At 39.0% G+C, this 14,135-nt stretch overlaps 2 protein-coding genes across 7 annotated transcripts in view; one reads left to right on the top strand and one right to left on the bottom strand.

The window, feature by feature from the left end:
* banp (BTG3 associated nuclear protein) overlaps nucleotides 1-14,135 on the bottom strand; it is a 296,836-nt gene that overhangs the window by 248,499 nt on the left and 34,202 nt on the right. The window lies entirely within an intron of this gene.
* The window catches only part of ca5a (carbonic anhydrase Va), a 46,321-nt gene that overhangs the window by 27,048 nt on the left and 5,138 nt on the right, over nucleotides 1-14,135 (top strand). For all 5 annotated transcript variants that reach the window (XM_048546314.2, XM_059651713.1, XM_059651714.1 and 2 more), the window contains 4 exons: nucleotides 5,881-5,999; nucleotides 6,611-6,706; nucleotides 7,700-7,762; nucleotides 13,350-13,505. In XM_048546314.2, the coding sequence (XP_048402271.1) occupies nucleotides 5,881-5,999; nucleotides 6,611-6,706; nucleotides 7,700-7,762; nucleotides 13,350-13,505 (434 nt within the window). The remainder of the gene's footprint in view (nucleotides 1-5,880; nucleotides 6,000-6,610; nucleotides 6,707-7,699; nucleotides 7,763-13,349; nucleotides 13,506-14,135) is intronic.

Here is a 14,135-nt window from a genome sequence, read left to right as displayed (position 1 = left end):
GTATGGAGAGGCTGCTGTTGGGCCTGGCCAAAGTGCCCATTAATAAACAGGTCCAGGCAACAGACCACAGAGAGGCTTATAGTACCCCACTGTCTGTCCCTGTTCGGTGGTTTTGCATGTGCTTGCGTGTCTATTGAAAGAAAAATGCTGAGTCTACTTGCACTGTAGAAGTCATTAGAACACAGGTGCTGGGGTGTATCATCACCCCTGTAATGATACTGTGTTACAATTTTGGCAAGTTTCATTTTGTAATCCCATCTTCTTTCAGCCCCACATAGGGCTGCCTAAACTGTATTATTAATTTCAATGAATAAAGCCCCCTAAACAATATTTTTCTTCAATTTGCTAAGTTTTTCCAAATAATGACCTTTGTAATTTCCCCTCAGCGATAGCTAATTCTATTTTGTTTTGTTTAACTTAATTATGATTTTAATTAGATTTTGTTTATGTATAATTTAAAATGGTAGAACGAAGGACTCGTGACAGCAAATTGCTACAAACATAAGCCACCAACAGTTGAATGCAGAGTTGATTTTGATATATTTCTTAACAAGCTGTGCTTGTTCAGGCACTTTTTGTAAATGCTCCAACCTTTGATTGAGATGGTAAAGCAGAATTGTTTTACAGTTCCAACAACATTATTTTTAACTATATAGTCATGCTCAGGGGTATCTATATCCCTGATAAGGAAATAGTGCATTGTTGAATGTAGATTTGAATGCTGGTCTAGTGAACATTTCAAACATGTCATATTTCAGCACTTCCGTCGATTTTTTTTTTTACTTTGTGTGTTCTCTGATGAGAATGAAATCTTATAAATCAAATTTTACATTTCCTCACTCCTATTAAAAAGCTGATGAAAATTTACAACATCCTGGTGAACTTGTTTCCATCAGTAGTATACATGGATTTATGTAAGGCGTTTGATAAGGTTCCCCATGTTAGGCTCATGCAGAAAGTAAGGAGGCATGGGATAGGAGGAAATGTGGCAGATTGGATTCAGAAGTGGCTGACCCTTAGACAAAGGGTGGTAGTGGACAGAAAATATTCAACATGGTGATCAGTTACGAGTGGTACACCACTAGGATCTGTTCTGGGACCTCTTCTATTTGTGATTTTTGTAAATGATTTGGATGTAGGAGTGGAAGGGTGGATTAGTATGTTTATGGACAATACAAAGGTGGGTCAAGTTGTGGATAGTGCGGAGGGCTGTTCTAGGTTACAAAGGGACATTGATACGATGCAGGGCTGGGCTGAGAAGTGGCAGATGGATTTTAACCCTGAAAAGTGAGGTGATTCATTTTGGAAGGACAAATTTGAAAGCAGAATACAGGGTTAACAGAAAGATTCTTGGCTGTGTGGAGGAGCAGAGGGATCTTGGGGTTCATGCCCACAGTTCCTTGAAAGCTGCCACCCAGGTGGATAAGGTTGTTAAGAAGGTGTATGTGTGTTAGCTTTCACTAATAGTGTGATTCAGTTCAAGAGCCGTGAAGTTATGTACCAGCTACACAAAAGCCTGGTTCGGTCACATCTGGAGCATTGTGTCCAGTTCTGGTCACCTCATTACAGGAAAGATGTGGAAGCGTTGGAAAAGTTGCAAACGACGTTTACCAGGATGTTGCCTGGAATGGAGGAAATGTCTTACAAGGAAAGGATGAGAGAGCTAGGGCTTTTCTCTTTAGAATGACGAAGGATGAGAGGTGACTTATAGAGGTGTACAAAATGATCAGAGGTATAGATAGTATCAGAGATAATGGGAACTGCAGATGCTGGAGATTCCAAGATAATAAAATGTGAGGCTGGATGAACACATAGAGGTATAGATAGAGTGGACAGCCAGAGACTTTTTCCTAGGGTGGAGGGAGTTATTACACGGGAACATAGTCTTAAGGTGAGTGGATGTAGATATAGGGGAGAATCAGAGGTAGCTTCTTTAAATACAGTGGTAGGGACATGGAATACATTTCCAGAGAGGGTACTGGAGTCTGCCTCATTTGGGGCATTTAAGCAGCTATTAGATAGGCATATGGTTGATAGTATGTTGTAGGGGTGGAGGTTAGATAGACCTTAGGTTTAGGGTAAAAATTCAGCACAACATCTGGGCCGAAGGGCCTGTACTGTGCTGTATTGTTCTGGGTTCTAACTCCCTGTTCTCACTCCCTAGATGACTGTACGTTTTCTTTTTAAAAGTTTGTGAGAATCTTTGCTATCTGTTTTTGCATTACTAGCTAGTTTCCTCTCATACTCTGTTTTGAGGAAGGATCACCGGACCCAAAATATTAGTTCTTTTTTTCCTTCACAGATGCTGCCAGACCTGCTGAGCTTTTCCAGCAACTTTGTTTTTGTTCCTCTCACACTCTAATGAGTCTGCTCTTCCTCCTGATTAACCTTTTTGTAATTCTGTGCTGTTTTGAAATTCTGCTTGAATCATATGACCTGCCATATATGTTTGGCACAGTTGCATGCTTTTTCCTTAAGTCTGATGCTTTTACTAATCTCCTTAATTCACCACAGATAGTGTAGATTGTTGTTTTATTTTTATGATAGGGGTATACTTACTGATATTCTGAGCTATGCCCTAATTGTTCATCCTGTCTCTATTTGTTCTTTCCCATAGGCTCATTTGCCAATTCAGTTCAGGAAGCTTATCTTTCATGCCCACAGTTGCTCTAATTTAAGTTCAAAACAGTAGTCGAAGACACAATTTTCTCTTTTTCAAACTGGATGTAAGGTGTTACCATACCTTAAGTCTGAGGTTATTAATTAATCATTTTACATTACACAATATCAAGTTTAATATAACATACTGTCTGGCTGATTACAAAATGTGCTGCTCTAAGAAACTACGTTTCAGGCATTCTGTGACCATCCTGGCTCTGGTTGATCTGATTTTCCCAGTTTACATTTAAAATAAAGTCACCCATGATTACCTCTTGTGATAATGCAATGGCAATATTTAGTCTTTTTACTTTGTCCCACATTGTAAGGGGTCTGTAAGGGCTTCTGTATTGCAGGATACAGGAATCCTTCCAGGGTAATTAAGAGTTTAGTAACACCGCTGCATTTCTGGGGTCACGTACCTACTGGAGAAGTTAAAGATGACAGATTTCTTTTCCTAAAAGACCTTTATGATCCAGATGGGTTTTTACAACAGTCAACATTGGTTACATGGTAGCCAGTAGGCTAGCTTTTAATTCCAGGTTTTCTTGAATTTAAATTACACCGTCTGCCATGCTGGGATTTAAAACCATGTTCCCAGAACGCATGTCTGGGGTTCTGGATTATTTGTCATGTCATGCTGCCTGTACACTGCTGCCTTTCCTTATGAAGATAATTAATGAGTGCATGCTCAGATCAAGGTATTGTAAAATATGACTCAGTGAGTTCCATGGTAATCCACCTTTTCTTCCCTTGCTACATATCTGCTGATAATTTGACTTGCTTTTTGTGCTAGCATTCTATGTTTTATCTAATTTTACTTCCTGATTTTTTTCCCCCAATTTACTTGTCCACAACAGATATTTCAGATGGTCCTTGCACAAGTTGATATGATGAGTCGGTCTGTACTGTTTGCCCTAGTAACACTTGTATTATCTTGAAAGACCCTGAAAATGAGAGGCCACGAGGTGTGAAAGGTATTCAGCCAGTGACTTTAGAAACAGCAACATCAAACAATTCTTCCAAGTCAGTGTTAGCAAGAGGCAAATTTGATGCAAGGTCTTACCTAGTCCAGCCAGATAAAAATCACCAAGTACTTCATTACTAATAAAGATAATTTAAGGATCTTCAGCTCTTTGCCGTCCCTGGGAACATGTGCTCTTGTTAATGGCTGAAGGATTGCAAGGTAGTTTACCCACCAACAGTGCAGTTTATGTTTTTTATTGTGTGTAATATTTGCCTTTTTGACAAGTGAACATACATTTCAAGCATTGATCAAATAGATATATCAAGAGTGTGGGCTATTTCTTTGGTCAAATAGAACATCCTAAACCATAATGCTGAAATCTAGAATCATGCACTATATCTGGAAAGCCCGCAAAATGGAAATCTCATTACTCTCTTCTGCTGTTTGATTGCCCATGCGAAAAATAATTAAAGTATGAAGACCGCTGTGAATTTGTCCTTTTATTCTGGAGTTCCAATATCTCTGTCTGCTGCTTCAATTATCCTCCTCTTTGTCTAGCTAGACCAAAATTACCAGAATGAAACTGATGCAGGAAAGTAACATGTTGCCTAACGCCTCTTAAGATTTCAGAAGTTACACAGCCATCCCAAGCACTTTAAAATTATCTACAGTCAAAAAATATTTTAAACTACCAATAAAATGTCTTTCAAATGTTTTCATTTTTAATGACAGCATATTAATATTCCCTTGCTTTCATTGTACCAGCAGTGTTTTGAAGGCAGGATGAGCAAATGATGGTTCTAGACTTGGTCAACGTGAATGTATTCAAAGTGCTAACAATGGTTTTCCTATGTTTCAAAATGTTGTTTGTGCCTTATTTGTTTTCCTTTGAGGCAGTGGCTCTGAAGTCAAGGCCTAAATGAAAATTGAGAAAGGCAGGCTTCTGGTTGTAAGAAAGTACATCTTTGGTGATGTCTTATTCAAAGTGCCTCCAACCTAAATTCTTCCTTCGGCTCTCTTTCCATCAAGTCAAAGCTTCACATTGAGAATTCCACATTCAAAGTACATTGGTGTACTTGAATTGAGCTGAGTAAAGCAGCAGAAAAATCCTGGCTTAAGTCTCTCCAGAAGTATCTGTTCAAATAAACACCAATCTTCAGTAACCACACACAAAATGGCCTCCCCATTGTGATTTCCGCAGGAAGACTTTATTGTTACTGATGTAGCAACTAGGTATTTAAGGACTGCATGCAGCACAAAGAGAAAGGTTAGCTGTGTTTTTAAAATCTTGATTTAAAATCAGATTTGATGGAACGTGAGGGAAACTGTCATATTTCTAAGAAGATAATTTATGAGATTTTTTTAAATGGAAAATTTGGTTTTTTTAGGACTGAATCAGCCTCTCTTGCAAATCAATTGAAAATCCACGTTTCATTCTCCATTGTTTTTGTAGTGATTGGAACCAGATGTGTTTTATTGACTATGAGATCCTTTTTTGGGGTTGTTAACCTGGACCAATCAGGGAGCCCTAGCTGACAGATATAAACAGGGGATTCACAATCTTCTCACTTCAGGGACTGACTCTGAGCTGGCTGACTGCAGCTAGTATAGTTTGAATGTGTAAACAAAGGGTGTCTTGGTGACAGGATACTGACCTCTGTGCAGTTCTTTTAAAAAAATTTTGAATTGAACATACTGCAATTATGTTTTAAAAAGTGATTTTGTGACACATCCACCTATGTTACAATATTGTGATTGTACTTTTGAATGAATTGGTAAATTCAGTTGTTTTTCATTTGAAGGTTGACAGAATAGTGAGCAATGAGGGGCTGGTCTTGTAGTGCGCTGGCAATGTCTTTACCTCTGGGCCAAGACACCTGGTCTAAGTCCCTCCTGCTCCACAGGTGTGTGTGTGTGTGTGTATTCACATCTGATAGGTTAATAAAAATAGTGAGTAGTGATGTTGGAGAAAGTAGAAAATGTGTATAAGTACTATTCCTGAATGGTATGTGTATTTTGGAGAGAAGATAAGTGACCAACACTGCTACTATGGGAATTAACTTTTGTTTAACTGTGCTCTATGGCCCCAAATATCCATGAACAACTCCAATAAGGGAAAGCCAAACAAATATGTAGGCTGCAAATAGAAAGCTGGCCTGCTAAATATCAAAATGCACTTGCTTTTCAAAAATAACTATCAATGCAGTCCATAATAGAAACCTAATCTGGAATTTTCTGTCTCTTTTCTCTGGCAGTTATTAGTGGTGGACCGTTGAAGAACCAATACCGATTGAAACAATTTCATTTCCACTGGGGTTCAAAAAGTGAGCAAGGATCAGAGCATACTGTCAACAATCAGCTTTACCCTGCAGAGGTATTGTGATTTAATTCTACATTTTCTGATTCTAAAATACAAATCAAAATAGCCCATAATGTTTGGAAAAGTTGAACTGATAATTTGAACAGAACAATGATTTTCTCCTCTTAATGTTGCCCAAGATCCAAAAGGCAGTAAAAGCATGGATGCAGATTCCTCCACAGTTGCTATATACTCCACGGTAATCCAGAAAGACCATTGTCACAGGACAAAATTGATCAAAGCTTATAACCAGTTGAGAAAATCATGTTAACTTTTTGAATTCTGGTCCAGAAATTAATTGCAGATACTAGTGAGCAACATTGTTAATTTTTAAATACTTATTATTTGACCATTAACATAAAGATTAATGATACAGAAGGCTGCCAGTCAGCTAGTCATGTTCATGCCAGCTGAAATTCTTCTTTTCCACCATCTCCCTAAATGTGAACATCACTTAATGTTGACACTAAATTTCTACAACTGTGCAACGCAACTGCTTTCAAGGGTTTAACATTTCCTTTATTTTTAAAAATGTTAAGGGGTACTTTAAGCTATTCTGAAATATTGAAACAGTAGGAATCACAATTAGACCATGATTTAATAGATTTTTGTTCTTGCTATTTTAGCTTCATTTAGTTCATTGGAATCCAGTAAAATGCAACAACAGTGATGAAGCCATTTTGTCTGAAGATGGCCTTGCAGTTGTAGGAATATTTCTAAAGGTAACTTCAAATAATTTAGAACTTATGGATGATTTGGATTATTACTTCTCTCCAAATTATGATGGTACATTTTATTTTGTTGACACTGAATGATCACCTCCATCCCGGTCATAAAATTATGACTTGCATTGGTTTTCCTGCCCCATAGAATTTGTGATCTAGGTACACTCTAGACACAGATTTTCCTCTGGCCAGTCCAGAACTAGAGGGCATAAGTTTAAGGTGAAGGGGGAAAAGATATAAAAAGGACCTGATGGGCAACTTTTTCAGACAGAGGGTGCATGTTTCTAGAACAAGCCGCCAGAGAAAGTGGTAGAGGTGGGTACAATGAAAGTATTTAAAAGAAATTTTGACAGGTACGTGAATAAGAAAGATTTTAGATCAGAGTCCCTATAGTGTGGAAACAGGGCCTTTGGCCCAACAAGTCCTCATGGACACTCAGCATCCCACCCAGACCCCATTCCCCTATAACACACCAAATCTACACATTTCTGGTCACTATGGGCCATTTAGCAGCACAGCCAGTCTAACCTGCACATCTTTGGACTGTGGGAGGAAACCAGAGCACCGGAAGGAAACCCACACAGACACCAAGAGTATGTGCAAACTCTACAGAGACAGTCACCCGAGGCTGGAATTGAACCTGGGTCCCTAGTGCTGTGAGGCAGTAGGACTAACCACTGAGCCACCATGCCGCCCATTATGGGCTAAACACAGGCAAATGGAACTAGTTTAGGAAACCTGGTCGGTGTAGACAAGTTTGACTGTTTTCATGCTGTGACTCTGGAAACCTGTGCAGTCACCTAATCTTCTTTCACTGGACAAGATCTCTGTATCAAATGCCTTTGCCAGTCTTTTCTTTGGCCTGTTGCTAGGATCCCCAATGTGCAAGGAAGAAAGTTTATTTTATGAATGTAATCTTGACCATAAAGTATAGACAATATTCAAAAGAATTACGCATAATGTGCATTTTTGTTTGATCTCTCTGAAAAGCTTGGAAAAAAGCACTGTCAACTAGAGAAACTTATTGATGCATTGCCAGCTGTAAAACATAAGGTAGGTGGATAACTTTTTTTAACTAGTTCTCCATTTATTTTCACTGTTGGAATTATGCCTCTTCTACATTACTTGTGTTCTGTCAGTTTCAAGAAAGGAATAGTGCAGACCAGAATGCTGGATAGAGTTTACTCAAACAATTCAATTTGAATACCTCTGTAATTTATGAATCAGTCAAACTTGTGTTTAAGTTAAAGTGAAAAATTAATATTTTACACCAAATATTAATGACTTCATTCCATGGTTTAGATTTTGTGTTCACTAAGATGAGGATATTAGTGCAAGAAAATAGTCCATTTTTGATAACTAGAGTGGAACTCCTTTATGACATGGATGTTGGGTCCAAAAAATGAGGCCATTTTAATAAAAAATCTGTTCTCCAATTTTAAACCGGCAAAATGAAGATTTACCTCTTGCTATCCACAAAACCCTTAAGTTATGAGCAAATTTGCAATAGGTTGAACCCATCGTAATGGATTTGCTCTTAACTTTTACTATCCAGCACTCCCAAATCAAGTATATTCAATACAGCCTTCTGTCGTGTCTCAACAAGATTACCTAATCACAGCTCAACTGACTGTCTCTTTATTTATTTTTTGAAATTTTCCATTTCTCATACCAATTGCAGTTGTTGGGCTTGTTGAAGCCCAACAATTGCTGCATAGTTCGTGTTGTCTCCTCACTTTGACATCCTAAAGGCTGCTCAGCAGCAGTACATGTTGCATGCCATTACCTGCTGTATTCTAGTGATGAGAGTTTACATACTTATTTGTAAACTTCAGTTTAAGGGGCTGAAAAATATGTAGATTTGACTGCATTCTGTGACGGAAATGCCTGAACAGTGCCATGGAGTTTGAAGGACATTTAAATTACTGTTGCAAAGATGGCCCTTCTAGAATTCTTCAATGATTCCTTGTAGCCTGATTTTGTTAAGAACTGCTCTGCATTTTTAATTGATTTTAGTGTGCCTTACCCCAACTTCTCACAGCTACATTTTATCTACTAATTTTACCCAGTTTTCCAAAGACTGTTTTATATGCTGAAATAACCTGGCTCTCTATGTCTGTCTGCTCCCAGGTTGTGAAGAAAAGAAAGATTAGGAAAGGCATAAAACATCATTGTATTTTGGTATTTAGTTAGGATCAATCCTGATGTTCCTGTCCATCTGCAAAGGATGAGACTATCCTACCTGGCTACATCTAAAGAGAATCTATAATGTTTGTGAAAATTGTAATTCCCAAAGGAGGCCGTCACCATTATATCTGACTCATTCTTAAATATTGACATGCTATTTCTTCAAGTTGTATCTTAATGCATTCTGCAACTTCACAACTAACTGAATAGAAACTGACTCCTGGTGTCAGTCTGATACATTTGATGTTTATTCTTGAATCAATGGACCCTATCCCCAATTCCCAGTGGCCCTGCTGCATCTGAACACTAATCTGTTGAGAACATCAGCTAACCCATCCTAAAATTATGCACTTCATGTGCATTGTGATTTATTTGCCAAGGACAGAAGCCATTAACATTTTAAGGCATAACTGTGTGCCGCTGCTTGCACAGCATGTTGGCCCACTGGATCCAGGGTAAACTGACAAGTTGGATCCAAAATTGGCTTAGTGTTAGGAGACAAAGAAGACTGTGAGATTGGAGCCTACTGTACAGTGGTGTACCACAGGGATCAGTGCTGGATCCCTTTATTGTTTGTGGTGCTCATTAATGATGTGGATGAGAATGCGGTGGGGATGATAAATTTGCAAATGACACAAACTGGCCAGGTAGTTGACAGTGAGGAGAAAGAGTTGTATTACAGGAGGATATCAGTGGATCAGTTAGAAGGGCAGATTAGTGATAGGTGGAATTTAACTCCAATAAATGAGGTAATACAGTTTGGAAGAAGGAATAAGACAGAGCATAATCAGTGGCAAGACACTAGGAAGCTCAGACAAATTTAGGATCTTGGGTGCCTATCTTTCTCAATCGTGACATAGATTGTAAGAGCAAGGAGCTCCTGTGGAGCTGTAAAGATTTTTGGTTAGGCAACATCTGCTGTACGGTGTGCAGCTCAGGTCACCACACTATAGAAAGGATGTGATTGCACTGGAGAATTTCAACTATGAAGAGAGGCTGGATAAGGTCTGGTTAATTTCTTTGGAGTAGAGGTTAAGGGGGTCCTGATAAGGGTGTTTCAGATATGATGGGAATGGAAAGGGTGAATAAGAAGGAACTGTTCCCCTTAGTTGAAGGGTCAATAACAAGAGGACATAACTTCCTCCCTTTCACTCTAAAATTTAGAGAAGATTTAAGGAAAAACCATTTCACCCAGAGGGTGGCAGGGGTTTGGAATTCACTGTCTGGGAGGGTAGTTGAGGCTGGAAAGCTGAATACCTTTTTAAAAAGTACTTGAATGACTACTTGAAGTGTCAAAAGCTTTCAAGGCTATGAGCCTAGTGTAAGAAAGCAGGATTAGTGCAGGTAGAATATTTTTGGCAGTTTATACTCTGTGGGCCAAAGGGCCTCATCCGTACTGTATGATTCTGCGACGTGTGAATGGGAAAAACTGTGGCGGATGGAATTCAATGTAAGCAAGTGGAAGGTTATCCATTTTGAACCAAAAAAGGTACATCAGAATCTTTTCTACATGATATGAAGTTCAATGGAATGGCTGTCCAAAGCAATGCAGGCATTCAGGTATATAAATCTTTAAATGCCACAGATAGGTGCAGAAAATATTCAAGAGGCTAATGAAGGACTGGAGAATAAGGATGCAGACGTTATGCTGCAGCAATAAAAAAACCTTGATTAGACTCCACTTGAAGCACTGATCAGATCTGGGCACCACACCTTCGGAAGAATGTATCGGCCTTGGAGGGAATACAATATTTTAAGTCATTTACAGGATGAGGGCATCACTGGCTAGGTTAACATTTATTGACCATCCCTAATTACCCAGAGGGCAGCTAAAAGTCAACCACAATGGTGTGGGTCTGGAGTCACATATAGGCTAAACAAGGTAAGGATGGCTGTTTTCTTCCCTAAAGGACATTAGTGAAATGACAATCAGCAATGGATTCGTGGTCATCATTAGTCTCTCAATTCCAGATTTTTTAAAATTGAATTTAAAATCAATATAATGGGACAAATTCCACAATCTGCCCCAGCAGGATTCAAACCCAGGTCTCCAGAACATTACCTGGATCTCTACATTAACAGTTCAGCAATAATACTGCTGGACCCAGTGATACCTGGACTGCAGGAGTTAAGTCAGGAGGAGAGATTCTACAAATTAAGGCTGTTTTCTCTAGAATGTTAGGATGTGGTCTGATCGCAACGCTCAAGATATTAACAGAAAAAGGCAGGGTAGATAAACTATTTCCACTGGTTGGAGATTCTAAGAACTAGGAGCAGAGATCATTTGGGAGACATTTTAGGAAGCACTGCGATGCACAAATGATATAGGTTTGGAACTTTTCCACAAATAGCAGTTGATGCTATATCAGTTGTCATTTTTAAATCTGAGAAAGATACTTGTTGGTAAAGCAAAGATATTAAGGGATATAGGCCAAAAGCAGGCATGTGGAGTTTGGAGGCCACAGATCAGCCAGGATTTCATTAAATTGCAAAATTGGCTTGAGGGCCAGAATAGCCTGCTTCTCTTCCTTTGTGAAGAGTTTAAGTTTAATAATTTTTAAGTGCAAGGGAATTCTAACAAAGCCATTTTAAAAAAAAAAGCCAGTGGTAATTGTTGGTTTTCCAATTAAAGACTCGATGCTTGATTATACTTAAAAACACAACTTTGAGCAATTAGAAAAGAAACAAAGATTTCTGTTGACAAAAAGTCTTGGTGAATGGTGACTATATACAGTACAGTGTGGACAAGTGGCAGAGGGAACACCTTTCCACTGGCGGATGTGTTACCATTCAAGCTGGCTGCTTCACATTATTGGATGTGGATTGATTCGGAAGTACACTGCAGCACACTCTTGACTTCCTCCAAGGAGTCAGGAGCAGAGCCATTCGCAGAAAAACACTTAGTCTCTAAATTCTCCATTATCCTTACACTAATATGACTGTTGTACTTAAGTTTGTAGTAATGGACAATGCCATAAGATGTTGATGGTAAGAGTTTAGCAAATTGTCGTGGTGCACATTTTCAAGGAGTAATTATGCTCCTCTTGGAGATGATCATGACCTGGTACTTATGTGTAGCACATATTGCTTGCCATGTGTCAATAAAAATAACAAATTGTCCTGGTCATGCTGCATGTGGTTATGGACGCTTTAATCATTTGAGGAATTGTGAACGAAGTAGAAACTTCAATGAACAACCCCACTTCTGTGATTATGAAGGAAAGTCAATGAAGCATCTGAAAATAGTTGGGTTTTGGATCATGCCCTGAGGAAATCTGTTGTAATGTTTTGAATGAATAATTGACCTCTAACAACATAGCCTTCAGAAAAGAAGATGGCTATAACTTGAGCCATTGAAGACATTTCCAATGGTCTCCCACTGATTTCAGTTTTCCAGAGCACTTTGCCAATTTTGTAACAATGCTGACTTAATTTCAAGATAACAAAGTGTGAAGCTGGATAAACACAGCAGGCCAAGCAGCATCTCAGGAGCAGAAAAGCTGACGTTTTGGGCCTAGACCCTTCTTCGGAGAGGGTCCTGGAATAAATAGGGAGAGAGGGGGACGCGGACTGAAGATGGAGAGAAAAGAAGATAGGTGGAGAGGAGAGTATAGGTAGGGAGGGGATAGGTCAGTCCAGGGAAGACGGACAAGTCAAGGAGGTGGGATGAGGTGGTAGGTAGGAAATGGAGGTGTGGCTTGAGGTGGGAGGAAGGGATAGGTGAGAGGAAGAACAGGTTAGGTGCTCTCCAAAGAGCCCTGGTGAATTCTGCAGTTTCTATGTCATAGAACATACACATTGCTGTACTGATCATTGATATTGGAGGATGTGAATGTTGATAGATTTGATGCCAGTCAAGTGGACTATTTTGACCTGGATGGTGTCAAGCTTCTTGAGTGTTCTCGAAGGTGCAGTCATGCAGGCAAGTGAGAAATATTCCACTACACTTCTGACTTATGTCTTTAAATGGTGGACAGGCTTTAGGGAGTCAGGAGGTGAGTATCTTCCTAACCTCCCACCTAGATGAGGCCACAGTACTTGAGGCTCCTCCAGTTCAGTTTGAGTTCTGTTGTAAATCCCCTTTATACTGAAAGGCCCTATGTAACTACAGATTTTGGTGATGATCATCTTTCTAAAGAAACATTACCTAAAGTATAATGGAATATTTGTTCTGTTTCCATGTAATGGCTACTGTTTTAATGAGATGATTGCAATATCATGTAAGTGCATTGTGTTTCAAGAGTTGTAACACTCATGGTCTATTCCACCAATTACAGGGAAAAGAAACCTAAAACAAAACATATATCCCTAAAATTGATCATCACTTACCTGCAGAAACACCAGTGACAAACAAATAATTCAATTGTCAAATCTCTCAAATAATCAAGAAATCTTAAGATGAAAACCTGTATCATTCATTACCTGAACTGTTGTTCATTGTGTATACCTGCAGGGTTCAGCAATTGATTTCCTTAACTTTGATCCTGCCTGCATGATTCCATCTTGTTTGGATTACTGGACATACCCTGGCTCGCTGACCTCTCCACCTTTAACTGAATGTGTCACTTGGGTCATTATGAAAGACCCCATCGAAATTAGTCCAGAACAGGTAACATTTTCAACTACTTCATTACAATGTATATACATTCCCAAGATGTGGCGAACATCTGCTAAGATCACAGTACAGTGATGTTTGCAGTTTTATTCCATGCATTATAGAAAAAGCAATGAAGTTTTATTGATATAAACTGCTTGGCACTTGCATGTAGTTCAAACTGGCATGTAGGAACAATCTCTATGCTTGATGGGTCTCGAGGATTCGAAGATGTTAGCCTTCAGACTTTGAGTATTGAGGCTGCGCTGCCAGAGGCACATTTCCTCACAGATGTCTGCAAAGTTAGGCTGCCTGCTTTCTGATAAGTTCAGGAGGGGGAGGGTGGCAATTCTGACTGACAATGACAATTGGAAGTATGGAATTCTTCCCAACAACTCATTTTCTTTATAAAACATTACATATCCTTTCTACAGTTATGGCTGGTGACTTGGCCAGATCAAGTTTTTAGATCCTGAGATGGTTTTCTACACGTGGAGCAAGTCAGTTTCATGTTTCTTTGAACATGTATTAGGCCCTTTATCAGCATTTGCATAATTTGGGCTATGTCTTTACTAGTGTCACTGAACTGTTTTTGTTCCAATTCCCATATACTTATTTTGTATTCTTCCTCACTATTTTCCATTC

Source organism: Stegostoma tigrinum, chromosome 16, assembly GCF_030684315.1.
Source record: "Stegostoma tigrinum isolate sSteTig4 chromosome 16, sSteTig4.hap1, whole genome shotgun sequence".
NCBI lineage: Eukaryota > Metazoa > Chordata > Chondrichthyes > Orectolobiformes > Stegostomatidae > Stegostoma > Stegostoma tigrinum.
The sequence above is the reverse complement of the archived record's forward strand: the minus strand, read 5'-3'. Positions and strand labels throughout refer to the sequence as shown.